Consider the following 13,843-nt stretch of genomic DNA (forward strand, 5'->3'; position numbering starts at 1 on the left):
CTGAGCACCGAAGAACTGATGCTTCTGCAAGGAGATCAAACCAGTCAATCTTACAGGAAATAAATCCTGAATATTCATTGGAAGGACTGATGCTAAAGCTGAAACTCATACTTTGGTGACCTGATAGGAAGAACTGACTTCTTGGAAAAGACCATGATGCTGGCAAAGATTGAATGCAGGAGAAGGGGATGACAGAGGATGAGATGGTTGGATGGCATCACTGACTTGATGGACATGAGTTTGAGCAAGCTCCGGGAGTTGTTGAGGGACAGGGAAGCCTGGTATGCTACAGTCCATGGGGTCACAAAGAATGGGACACGACTTAGCGAATGAACTGATAGGGAAATGGATTCTGCCAACAATCTGAATGAATGAGGAAAAGGCTGCCCTCGAGAGCCTCCAAAAAGGAACATAGCCCTGCGGACACCCTGACTTCAGCCTGAGACCCTGAGCAGAGACCCAGCAAGCGTGATGGACTGGGGCCCAAAGAAACCAAGACAATGAATGAGTGTTGTTTTTAGCCACAAAGCTTGTGGTGACAGGAACAGAAAACTAGTCACTGCTGACTAACGCATCAGTCTTAAGAGGTCTGAGTGTGGTGTGAACCTGAGACAGCTGAAGAGGGTCGGGAAGAGTGTTTTTACCTTGTGATGCAAACCATTCCTTATGGGGTGCTGGCTCTGGACCGGGATGAGGAAGTCGCAGGGTATCATCTTGGTACCTGTGAAGGGTATGGTGGTCACTCAGATACCTACCCCCGCCATGGGAGCCACCCATATGGTCTCCAGGGGAGCCCTCATCTGATGGAGGGGGCTCTGCCGGCAGGCCCTCCCCATCCCCAGTAGCACTCCTGCGCTGGCCAGACGGGCCCTACCTTGGTGGATGAGCTGGTAGAAGGCGTGCTGGCCATTGGTCCCTGGCTCCCCCCACACAATGGGGCCCGTCTGGTGGTTCACACGGATGCCGGACTTGGTGATGTACTTCCCATTGGACTCCATGTCACCCTGGAACAGGGCCAGAAACCCAGCCCTCGATCTGCAAGTCTTGCTCTTCACACACCATCCCCAAAACCTGCCTGGGATGCACCAGGCATGCCTGCCCTGCCCCATAAGATATCCACAGGCATGATCCTTTTACGTCCTCACCTGGGAGGGCAGAGGTCACAAGCTTTTTGCCTTTGACCCATGACCAAGGGAAGGTAGGAATGGAGGTCCAGGGAGGACCCATGACCAGGGGAAGGCAGGTATGGCAGTACAGAGAGCAGAAACTTCCTAAGAGCAGAAACTGGTCACAAAATCTTTAAGTGATTTCTTAAGGCAGGCTGGGGTCCAGGCTGTACTGCATTTGAGGGCCATCACCCCAACCAGACTCTGGTCTTGGGGGGCCTCAGTGCCTCCTCCAGTCACAGAATCTGCTGCTTCAAGGGGGCTGTGGAGATTCCAGGGGCAGAGGGCTGTGAGGAGCCCAAAGAGGCACCACAGACTGGGTGTAAACTTGCTTTTCTGGAGGGAGACAAAGGCAGTGCAAACTATGGGGATCCCAGGCTGTGGCCCCAGCCTAACAGGTGATGTCCAAGAAAGAAGTGACCCGGTTGAGGCATATGCCCTGAGCCATGCCAGAGCCTGACCAGCACGACGCCATGCCAGCCAGTCCTGCCCCTCCCATGGTAGCCCAACTTGACTGACATGGTTACGGAGATTCACCATGAGAGGGGAGCACAGGTGGGCCTTGGACACGCCTGAGGCTAACAGGGGAAAAGGCCCTAGGAGGAGAAGTAACCTGGGCTCAGGGAGCCCCTGACCCAAGGCCTGGCTTGGCAGCTGGTACCTGCTGGAAGTAGGCAGCAAAGCGGTGCAGGTACTGGTCATAGGGCAGCATGGCGTGCGTCTCACACCCAAAGCAGTTGATGTACCATATGCCTAGCAGAGCCAGCAGCACGGGGGCGTTCTTCTCCAGGGGCGTTGTGCGGAAGTGCTGGTCCTGCAAGGAGAACAGGGCGGACAGGGGCTGAGCAGCTGCCGAGGGGGAGGGAGCTGCACCAACCCACATGTCTCTGGCCGGCGCCTGCCAAAGAACTCGGGCCTCAGCACTTACCATCCAGTGAGCCCCTGAGAGCAGCTGCTCGAAGTTGTCAAATCCTGCAACACAAAACCAGCATCACCAGAAATGATCATGCCCTGTGCTCCAGGCCATGGACACAGCTTCTTCTAGAACCAGGGGAAGGCTGGAGGGGGAGCCAGAAGCAACAGGATCTGGGAGGACGAGGGCCTGTGGAAAGTCTCTCAAATCAGAGTCAGTCCTGAGCTCAAAGGCAACTATAACTCTACCTGGCATGGGGAATGAGCCAGACCACAGCTGTGAGGGGCAGGGAGAAAGGCCAACCTGCAAATCCCAAGGGTCACACGGCCTTTCCCATCTGACCTGAGAGAAAGGGTCCCATCAAGGGCAGAGAGGCCAGCAGCCTGAGGGAGCAGGAGGGCATCTGGGGACATGAGCCCCCACCCCTACCTCAGACTGCAGCAGCATCTCCCGAGACAAGAGACAAAAAACATACACACTCACCTATGTGCAGGGCAATGGAGAGTCCGATGGCTGACCACAGCGAGTAGCGACCTCCCACCCACTAGAAGAGACAGGAAAAGGCACTGAGGAGGGGTTGGCACACCCCGCCCCCCCCACCTCCTGCCAGGGAACTTGTCCCCGAGAGCCATGCTCTTCTACAAGTGCAGCTCCGAGGGCCTGGCCCAACCCACCTCTGAGAAGCAAGACAACAAGCCAGGTGCTGGCAGTTGTTGGGCTGATCAACAGCACTAACTACACATGGACTGACCAGAGCCACAGACTCGGCCCGAGACCTTACCATGGCTGGTCCAGCCTCCCGAGACACCGAAAGACCTGGGCCTCATACCTGAACCAGCTCCAGCCTCCTCAGACACTGACAGACCCAGGCCTCATACCTGCACAGGTCCAGCCTCCTCAGACACTGACAGACCCGGGCCTCATACCTGCACAGGTCCAGCCTCACCAGACACCAACAGACCCGGGCCTCATACCTGCACAGGTCCAGCCTCCTCAGATACAACAGACCCAAAGCCTCATACCTGCACAGGTCCAGCCTCCTCAGACACCGACAGACCCGGGCCTCATACCTGCACAGGTCCAGGCTCCTCAGACACCGACAGACCCGGGCCTCATACCTGCACAGGTCCAGGCTCCTCAGACACCGACAGACCCGGGCCTCATACCTGCACAGGTCCAGGCTCCTCAGACACCGACAGACCCGGGCCTCATACCTGCACAGGTCCAGCCTCCTCAGACACCGACAGACCCAGGGCCTCATAGCTGAGCCAGGTCCGGCCTCCTCAGACACCAGCAGATCCAGTGCCGAGCCCACCTCCTTGGACACTGACAGATCAGAATCCTATACCTGTGTCTGGTCATGCTTCCTAGGACATCAACAGAACCAGGGACTCACACCTGTACCCAGCCTCTGTAAACACTAACAGACCCAGCACCTTCTACCTGTGCCCATGCTACCCTGAACAACGAAAAACCCAGCACCTCCTACCTGGCTGTGGCCCCTGCTCCTCAGACCCAAGGCCTCATACCTGGGTCTGGCCTTGCCTCTTCCGACAGGAGATCCAGTGCCTTGTACCTGAGCCCCTCCCCGACTCCCAGGCTGTACTGACAGACACAGCTCCTTCCACCTGTGCCAGCCCTGCTTCCTGGGACACTGACAGGCCCAGTAGCTCATACCTGGGCTTGACCGATCAGCCTCAGCCCAAGACAGACCGAGACCTACCATCCACACTGTGTCCTCCCATGCCACACTGCATATTCCACTTTGTACCACTGGAATCCTCAGAGCGCCAATCACATCTTCCTAACAACTATTTATGGAGTACCCATCAAGTTCCTAGCATAGGCAAGGCCAACAATCCATGGGGGTGAAAGATGTAAATGAAACAACCACGCCAATAAGTGTGAAAATGAGATAAAGTGCTTAGAAGACAGGAATACAATACTGAAACCAATAATAAAAGGACTCTGAAGGTGCTTCAGCCTGGATGTGAAGAATGGGACTTAGTTTCTCCATACTCCCAAGGTTGGTCCAAGGCTAGCATCCTTCCAGATGCAAAAGAGAGATGCTAATTCATTATATCCAATGGCTGCCTTGGGGCATTAGGATTTAATTCTCTCCTGAAAGCCCAATGAGAAAGGCTGGGCAGGAAAACAGGTGGCAGGAAAACAGGTAGCACAATGTTGAAGATGAACGAAGGAGTGATAAACTGGTGGGCAGAAGCTGAGAGGCAAGGACGGAGACCAAGTCTGTAGGTGAAGTGAGAAGGGAAGCAGGAAACCGCACGGGAGCCGCAGTGGTCGTCCAGAGTGATGTTACCCTGGATGGGGGTGGTGCGGATGCAGAGCACTGATTCAGGAAGTTCAATTAAACAGGATGAACTGGAAGAATGAGAGGATCAAGAGTGAGAGGATCAGACGTTTCTGGCTTGGGTAATAAAGAGGAATATGATGGGGTTCTTTACTTAGAAAGGGTCTGGGTTTGGGGGAACCTGACCCAACAGTGTCAGTCCCACAGACCACACTATGCCTGACAGAGGCTCTCAGATCTCATCCAATAGACTCAAACCCAGCAACTGGACTTAACAGACGGCCAGGGCTCAGACTGAGATTCCAGGCTGCTGACCTTGGCTCAGGGCAGGGTCTCAGACCTGACTTTTGGGAAGACCCCAGCAAAGCCAGTATCTGACTTGAGCCTCTGAAACCTCAAGCTGCAGACACAGATCACTAGACCTCACCTTTACCTGCAGTGAGTTCAGAACACACCTTAAAGATATAGCACCTCAGTCAGTTCTAAGTTCTGAGCCTCACTAGCCTCAGACCTCACCTTCTCCAACCAGGTATAATCCAGTCTCTTTCCATACTTGGTTAGTTCAGACCCTGCCAACCAGACCCCAATGCGACAGACTACACCCCAGACTGGTTACAGATCCCCTGGCCTCCACAACACTGCCCATCACACTGGACCAGGGTGCTAAGGACAGGTGGCTGACGTGGCTCAGCATATTCTGCCTCTCCTACCTGAACCCAAGGGCTCCACAGACCTCCCCAGGCAGACCTAAGTACACATACCTACGATCACTCCGGCTTTCCCTCGATGACAGTCCACGCTAGCCACTTAAGCGTCCTGATCGATCCTACCACTGAGGGTCCCACCTGTGTCTGAGTCACCTTCTCAGGCCTTACCAATCACACCAATTATGTATTTCTAGGCTAGATCTTGCCCCATTCATTTCATCTAACAAGTCCAGGGATGCCAACTTGTACCTGAACCCTGGGGGCAAATACCCACCTAAGATCATGTTTATATACTTCTGCCCATGTGACCCTGATCCATGGACTCACTGACAAAGCCAGGTCCACATAGAAATCCTGGGCAGTGATACAATGGCTTCACCTGTGAAGTTAACTCTGCCTACCTATGTCTGACTCCAGTACCTCATACCACAAGGTTATACACCTGTCAGAGACAGGTTCCAGACAGTTCAGCTCATGAACCAGGCTTCACATACCTGTCTGTGCCTAACTCTGACCTCTTACATCTCAACCAGCAGACCCAAGCCACCTCCTTGAGCCCAGCTCCAGACTCCTCGCACCTTCTCAAGGAATCTCGGCAAGAGATCCAATGCTGTATCAGTCCCTGCTTCACCTGGGCGTCAAAACCTCAGCAGGGAGTCTCAGACCTCATCAGACACAAACATCTCTGCATATCTGTGCTCAGCAGGCCCCCCCTAAGAGCCGTGGTTCTACCTACTTGTGATTAACCCCAGGCCTAACCTCTATGACCTGGGTCAGAATCATGCTCCAAAGATTTCACCTGCAAAACCCAAGCATACATATGTCTGACCCCAAAGTCCTTGCTTGAGAGAGTCACCTCCACCTACTCATGTCCAACTAAGAGCCCCCAGATCACCTACGACCCCAGAGTTCCACCAACCTGCAGAAGACCCCAATGCCTGACTAGAAGTCACTCTACCAATCCAGGCTTAACCTTGGTCCTTCAGCCATCACCAAAAGACCAGGGGTATATACCTCTGCCTGAATCCAACACCTGAGAGAGTCACATCTACCGATCTGTGTCCAAGCCTGATCCTACCACTGAGGGTCCCACCTGTGTTTGAGTCACCTTTTCAGGCCTTACCAGTCACACCAATTATATATTTCTGGGCTAGATCTTGCCCCACTCATTTCATCTAACAAGTCCAGGGATGCCAACTTGTACCTGGACCCTGGGGGCAAAAACAGCATGATCATGTTTATATACCTCTGCCCACGTGACCCTGATCCTTAGGCCTTCTCAAGACTACACTTGGCAGACCAGCTTTGCCTTCGTGCCTCTGACCTGGGCTCCTCAGAACACACTTGCTGGGCCAGCTCTGCCTACCTGTACATGACCCTGGATCCTCCGATCATGCCTAGGGAATCAGCTCTGCCTACCTGTACATGACCCTGGATCCTCCGATCATGCCTAGGGGATCAGCTCTGCCTACCTGTACACGACCCTGGATCCTCCGATCATGCCTAGGGGATCAGCTCTGCCTACCTGTACACGACCCTGGCTTCATGTGCAGTACATCATGGACTAGCTCTGCCTACCTGTACATAACCCTGGACCTTCAGACCGTACCTGACAGACTCTACCCACCTGTATGTGACCCTGGCCCCTCGTGCTGTGCCCTGTGAACCAGTTCTGCTTACCTGGGTTTAACTCTGAGTCCTCAGGTCATACCGACAACAATTCTGCCTACCTGAATGTGACCCTGTCTCCTCAGACCATACTTAGTAGACTACCTCAGCCTACACGAACATTACCCTGGACCCAGTCTACACCTGGCAGATGAGCCTTGCCTACCTATACTTGACCCTGCGTCCTCAGATTGCACTTGGAAGACCAGATAGGCTTCCCTGTACTTGACCCTGGTTCATCAGACCACGTCTTACAGACCAGCTCTGCCTACCTGTACAAAACCCTGAGTCCGCACCTAGTGAGCCACCTCTACCTACCTGTACTTGACCCTGGCTCCTTTTGCCATACCTACCAAACCAGATTTGCCTACCTGCCTCTGACCCAGGCTCCTCAGAACACACTTGCTGGGCCAGCTCTGCCTACCTGTACATGACCCTGGATCGTCAGATCATATCTAGGGCACCAGGATGTACATGACCCTGGATTCATGTGCTATACCTAACGGACCAGTCCTGCCTACCTGGATACAACCCGGACCTTCAGATCAGCCTAGCTTTGCCTACCTGTGCTTGACCCTGGCTCCTCAGACCATACATTATGAACCAGTTCCACCCACCTGGACACGACCCTGGCTCCTTGTGCTACCAAGTGGACCAGCTCTGCTTACCTGGGCTTAACCCTGGCTCCTCAGACCATACCTAGCAGACCAGTTCTACCCACCTGACCATGACCCTGGCTCCTCAGACCACATCTTATAGACCAGCTTTGCCTACCTGTACATGACCCTGGGTTCCGAGGCTGTACCAAGTGGGCCAGCTCTATCTACCTGTACTTGACCCTGGCTCCTTGTGCAAACCAGCTCAGCTTACCCGCAAGTGACTCTATCTCCTCAGATCTTACCTAGTGGATTAGCTCTGCCTACCTGTGCTTGATTCTGGGTCCTCAGACCATACCCAGCGCAACAGTTCTGCCTACCTGTACATGACACCAGCTTCTCATGCTGTACCTAGCAGAACAGCTTTGCCTACCTGCCTCTGACCCAGGCTCCTCAGACCATATCTAACCAGACACCTCTGCCATACCTGACAGACCAGTTCCGCCTACCTGTACAAGACCCTGAGTCCTTGTGCTGTACCTGGTGGACCAGCTCTGCTTACCTGTGCCCTTGACCTGGCTCCTTATGATACACCGTGGGGGCCAACTCTGCCTACCTCTGCTTGAGTCCTCAGACCGTATCTAGCAGACAGTTCTGCCTACCTGTACCTGACCCTGGATCCTTAGACTGCACTTGACGGACCAGCTCTGCTTACCTGTACACAATTCTGGACTCTCAGACCATACCTGACAGACCAACTCTGCCTACCTGTGCTCAACCCTGGATCCTCAGACCATGCCAAACAGACCAGGCTGTGCCTACCTGTATGTCCCTGGCGCCTCAGGCGGCACCGTGTGGGCCACCTCTATCACCTGTTCTCAACCCTGGCTCCTCAGGCTGCACCTGTGCTCACTCTTACCTGTGCTTGACTCTTAATCCTTGGACTATACTTAGTAGACGAGTTCTACCTACCTGTGCTTGGCCCTGGATCACTGGACCATACCTAACCATACCCTACCTGCCTACTTGTTCACGACCCTGGACCTTCAGACCATACCTAGACCACATCTACCTACCTGTTCTTGACCCTGGCTCCTTGTGCAAACCAGCTCTGCTTACCTGTGCACGACTCGATCTCCTGAGACCTTCTGCCTACCTGTGCTTGATTCCAGGTCCTGAGACCGTACCCAATGGAACAGTTCTGCCTACCTGTACCTGACCCTGGCTTCTTACAGTGTACCTAGCACAGGCTTTCCCTACCTGTGCTTGACTTCCGTCCCCAAACCATACTGAGCAGATAGCTCTGCCTACCTGCACATGACCCTGGGTCCTCAGACCATACATTACGGACCAGCTCTGCCTACCTGTAGTTGACCCTGGGTCCTCAGATCATACCCAATGAACCAGTTCTGCCCACCTGTACATGACCCTGGCTCCTTGTACTGTACCTAGCAGACCAGCTCTACTTACCTGTGCTCAACTCTGAGTCCTCAGACCATACCCAACAGAACAGTTCTGCCTACCTGTAAATTCCCCTGGACCTTCAGTCCATATCTGGCAAACTAGCTTGGCCTACCTGTATATGACCCAGATCCTCAGGCCATGCCCAGCAGACCAATTCTGTCTACTTGTTAATGACTCTGGCACCTCACACACTGTACCTAGTGGACCAGCTCTGCTTACCTGTGTTTAACTCTGGTTCTTCTTAACGTGTGACCAGTCAGTTCTACTGACCTGAGACTGACCCTGGTTCCTGAGCCTGCAGCTGGACAACCTCGCCTCTACCTACCTGTGCATGACCTTGGGTCTTTCAACTGCACATGGTAAGCCACCTCTGGCTACCTGTGCTTGATCCTGGCTCCTGAGGTTGCTCCTGACAGGCTAGCTCTGCCCCAGTTCAGCTCGCCGAAGGTCATCTAAGACATTTGGTTCTTTCCTGGACTTACCTGTGACTTTTGAGATTTCACTGGACAGACCCAATTTCCTGAACTTGTTCCAGACTTTACCTGACAAACTCTATTCTACTCACCTGTGCTTAACTCCCCCTGTGAGACCCAAGAATAAAACCTGTCCCCTATGCAGACTCCATAGATCTTACCTAAGAAACTCAATTCCACATACCTGCATCTGGGCACAACTCATCATCATGACATCTGCCGAGAAGCAGTTCTACCTACCTATCTTGACCTTAACTGGGAGATCCAGCTCTGTTCATCTGGGCCCAATCCCAGCTCTTGAGATCTCACCTGAGACCCTCTCTCTATCCACCTGTATTCACTTTATATTCTCAGAGATCATCTAAGAAATCCGGTTCTTTCTAGATAAGCCTAACTCCGGCTCCTGAGGCCTCACTTGACAGAACTACCTACTTGTTCCTGACCTCAACTATGGGACAGAATTTAATTAACCCAAACGTGGCTTTTCAGCCTACTTCAGCTTGCCTCTGGCTTACAGACTTAACTGAAAAACTCAGTTCTGTCTACCTGCACTGAACCTCAGCTCCTCAGATTCAGAGTACAAACCAGGGACTAACCTCAACAACTCAGACCTCACCTGTTCAGGAACCAGGAGTACAAACCTGTCTTTCGCCTCAACTCCTCCAACCTTACCTGACATACCTGCTCTGTGCACCTGAGACAGACAAAATCCCTGAACCTTCCAGATGGACGGACGCAGTGCTCCATCTCTTTGCCCGACTCCAGTTTTTCAATCTTTTCCCAGGAGCCCCTGGGCCATTGCCCTGAGCGTCACCAGAACTGCTCGGACAACAACTGAGGACACAGTTCTGACCTGGACCCAATCGTGGATTTCTAAGCCCACTTGTCAGACCCAGCTCTGTCTCTAACTATCTTTGGCTCCAGTGTCCTTATCTGATCAATCCGCTTCTGCCCAGATGTTGTCTAATCTCAGTTCCTCAGGTCTCCCCAAGACACCGAGTTATACACACCTCGTCTGATTCCAGCTTCTGAGACCTCAAACAGATGTAACTTTACAGATGACTCCTAGCAGACCCCGCAGTACAAACCTAACCTGAACAGACTTTTCCTGGAGACCTGACAGATTCTTGGCTGCTTGCCGTGGCCTGAGGGATACCTGGTGAGAGCCCACTGGTGCCAAACAGGGTCTGAGTGGCTTGTGCCTCTGGCACTCCTAAAGACCTTAGTCTACCATTAGCCTCTCACACCACATCTTAGTGACGCAGCTCTTCAGCAGTTCACCTGTCTTCACCTGCCCCAACTCCCCAGTCCTTACCTTTGATAACCAGGTACATTCCTGCCACTCCCTCATCTGGGCACCTCAAACCCTACGCCAGCCAGACCCCAGTGCCACTGACACATCCTGGTCATGGGACCCCAGGGGGCTGGCTCGACAACACCCTGAGCTCTGCCTATCTCACTGGGTCAGCATGCTGAGAACACGGAGGCTGACCTGCCTCGGGGGACTTTTCCATGTTCGTCTCATCTGAATTCTAACAGCCTCGCTTGAGTGATCAGCCATCCAGTACCTGAGGCTCACTCTTCAGAGCCAGTCAGAGAGATCCCACTGTATACACCCATTCTGAACTCACAGATCCAGGTCTAAGTACCTGTCCGTAATTTTGGCTCCTCAGACACCACTCGACAGAATAAACATCTGAATTCCTCCAGAATCTCCCCTATACTTTTACCCATCCTGGGGCTGCCTCTTCAGACATCACCTGCACCTGTTCTGGCTCCTCTTCAGGCATCACCTGGACCTGTCCTGGCTCCTCTTCGGACATCAACAGCCAAAATGAGCTCCCCAATATGTGCTGACTCTGGCTGAGCCCTGACAGACCCCCCGGTTTACCACCTCACCTCTGCCTAAGCCCGACACACAAGGACGCCCCATGGACCCTGGACCGTGGCTGCGTCCCCTGGACACAGATGAGCAGGCCTCACCACTTACACATGCCTATGCCTGACTGGACTCTTCTGATCTTACCTCGCGGCAGCACAATATCCCTGTATCTATTCTGATGATTCTCTCTCAAATGAGAGACCCTAGGTCCAGAAACTTCACCTGTTCCTGGCTCCTCAGATGTCACCTTCTCAATGCAGCAATATACAAGCAGGTCCCTCTAGGTATGCCTGGCCTGGCCCAGAGGCCTCCACTGTGCCCACTCCAGGCACCTGGACCTCACTAGCCAGTCCCAGCTCCATGTTCGTGTTCCTAGGCCTTACCTGGGAGACCCAGGTCTGCTTAAGCCACACTTCAACTCATTTCTTCAGACTGGGTGGTTACAGGCAGTGAAAACCCAGGCTAGGACACAGCCCCGCTCTGCCAGGCTCCTTGGCTCACAGGAGCCTCCGCACAGCCCTGACCACCACCTGCTCAAGCTTGAGATCCCAGGGAGGAGGATGACGCCCCTTCCTGTATCAGGCATGCATGCAGGAGGATGGCGCCCCTTCCTGTATCAGGCATGCATGCATTTGTTAGCAGCTGCACAGTCTCTCTCGACTGGGGCTCCTCATCTGAGCCATGCGACGCAGACAAGGATCTGAGTGACTCTTCTCAGTTCTTCCAAGGATGGTACATAACTAGTCCCATTCTGGAAAGAAGTTAACTCATTACACACAAGAGATGCCTTAGGGCACAAAGGCTAAATTCTCTCCCAGACTCCAAGGCCTTTACAGCTTTCAAAGGAGGTTACATCTTCAGATGCTGCCACTCAGCAGAGTTTACGGAATAAAGGCTTGGAGTCAGCCCCAAGGGAAAATCCCTCGATTAGAGGATGCTCTCTTAGGTACACCTGCCAAGGTCACGTGTTAGAGCCACACCCACTGCACCCACACCTCTTGCTGCACTGCATCCCTGCATCCCAAGCCTGCCTGCATTCTGCGGCCAGAGCCTTTCCTACACCACGGCTGGACTCAGGCCAGCCGCAGGGACAACTCCGGCTCGCTGCTTGGCACCCACGGTGGCTTCAGCAGAGATGAGCCTGTGGGACCACTGTGGCTAGACTGGCCCACAGCTCTGCCCCTCAGCAGTGCTGGCTCTGCAAGCTGCCCAGCGGGGGCCCACCCAGCCCCAGGCCTGGCACCTCCTCTCTGCCACCTCCAGCTGCCCCTGCAGCTCCTTTCCAGGCCTGCCCAGTCACACTCCTGCCTTGCCCTGCCCCTTGGCCTTTACAGATTGCGGCTGTGGTTCAGAGAAAGGTCATCACTGAGAATAACTCACAACCTCAGCTCACCGAGGGGGATGGGGGTGGCTCCGGTTACCCCACTGTGGGTGCTACTGCAGGCACCCAGGGGGGTGTCACCCTGGCCCTGAAAGCCCCCCTCGGTGGGAGGGGGGCCATATCCTGACTAAGCGAAGCTGCTCCTGCTCCCTGAGGGCCTCCTGGCCTGTCCCAAAGACAAGCATACAGCAGGTGCTCAATAAACGTTGACCTGACTCCACGGGCCCCTCATCTGTGGCTTGACTTAGTAAAGGACATAATTCACCCACCACAGGCAAATGCCATTACTTACATCCCAGAACTCGAACATGTTTTGAGGATCAATTCCAAACTCCTTCACTTTGGCCTAAAAAGGGACAAAGGGAGAGAGAAGGAAGAAGCCGGGATTAGCTACACGAGAACCTGCAGGCATGAGGAGTCATGCTGTCCAAGCTTCAGGAGCAGCACACCTTCCACAGAGCCCTCACTGGGGCGGGGCTGGAGCCGCCTGTGAGCCCAGGGCAGCACCAGGAGACGCCCACCCCAGAGTCAGATGTCCGGTCAGCTCACACCCAGCACATCGGTGGCCTGGTACTGGGCAAGCCCTCCTGCTGAAGGGGAGCTGCACACTCACTGCGAGGCCCTCCCCCACACTGCTCTGCAAGAGCCACCGCCCAGACCCAATCCCCGGGACATCTGGGAAATCGGGCCCCGGGCTGGAACCCGAGCACAGGCAGGGGCCACCCCCCAGGCCAGGGAACAGACAACCTGGACACCTGCCCAGCCCTTCTGATGCTGGGAAGGCAACTGAACCCCAGAAAGCCTTCAGGGGATGACCAATCTTATTCTGTCCTCTACACAGACAGGGTCAACAGCCCCCTCCCTAGACCCCACAGGAGACGGCCTACTGACCAGCTCTACCTGCAGGAGGTGGACAGTTGTGCTGTTGTTGGCCAGCCCTAAGATGTCCTTCTGTCTCCTCTCACAGGCAGGTCAGCACTGGAGGCATGGGTGGGGGTGGCATGGAAGGAGTGGGAGTCCAGAAAACCTGGGTGTGCTTCCAGCTCAGACCGCCCAACACAAGGCCCACCACACAGCCAGTGTTCAACCAGGTTTGCCTTCCTTTTGATTCCCGGAGCAAAGCCCCAACCCCCACAGGCCTGCCCCCAACCCTACCTTACACAACCTGGGGCCAGGAGGAGCTAGCACATGGGTAACCACGTTCTAATCCTTACATCACTGACTCATACAATCACTGGGCAAACTCACATCCCTTCACTGGGCTTAAGTAACGTCCTTATGT

The 13,843-nt window shown here is 54.2% G+C and overlaps 1 protein-coding gene across 1 annotated transcript in view; it reads right to left on the bottom strand.

The window, feature by feature from the left end:
• Positions 1-13,843, bottom strand: part of GPI (glucose-6-phosphate isomerase) — a 30,141-nt gene that overhangs the window by 2,273 nt on the left and 14,025 nt on the right. The window contains exons 9-14 of the mRNA XM_040253125.1: positions 12,854-12,907; positions 2,563-2,623; positions 2,095-2,138; positions 1,828-1,980; positions 875-1,004; positions 645-721 (exon numbers count right to left, since the gene is read on the bottom strand). Coding sequence (XP_040109059.1) covers positions 645-721; positions 875-1,004; positions 1,828-1,980; positions 2,095-2,138; positions 2,563-2,623; positions 12,854-12,907 — 519 coding nt within the window. The remainder of the gene's footprint in view (positions 1-644; positions 722-874; positions 1,005-1,827; positions 1,981-2,094; positions 2,139-2,562; positions 2,624-12,853; positions 12,908-13,843) is intronic.

The sequence above is a fragment of the Oryx dammah genome, unplaced genomic scaffold, assembly GCF_014754425.2.
Source record: "Oryx dammah isolate SB20612 unplaced genomic scaffold, SCBI_Odam_1.1 HiC_scaffold_13, whole genome shotgun sequence".
In the NCBI taxonomy this organism is placed as follows: domain Eukaryota; kingdom Metazoa; phylum Chordata; class Mammalia; order Artiodactyla; family Bovidae; genus Oryx; species Oryx dammah.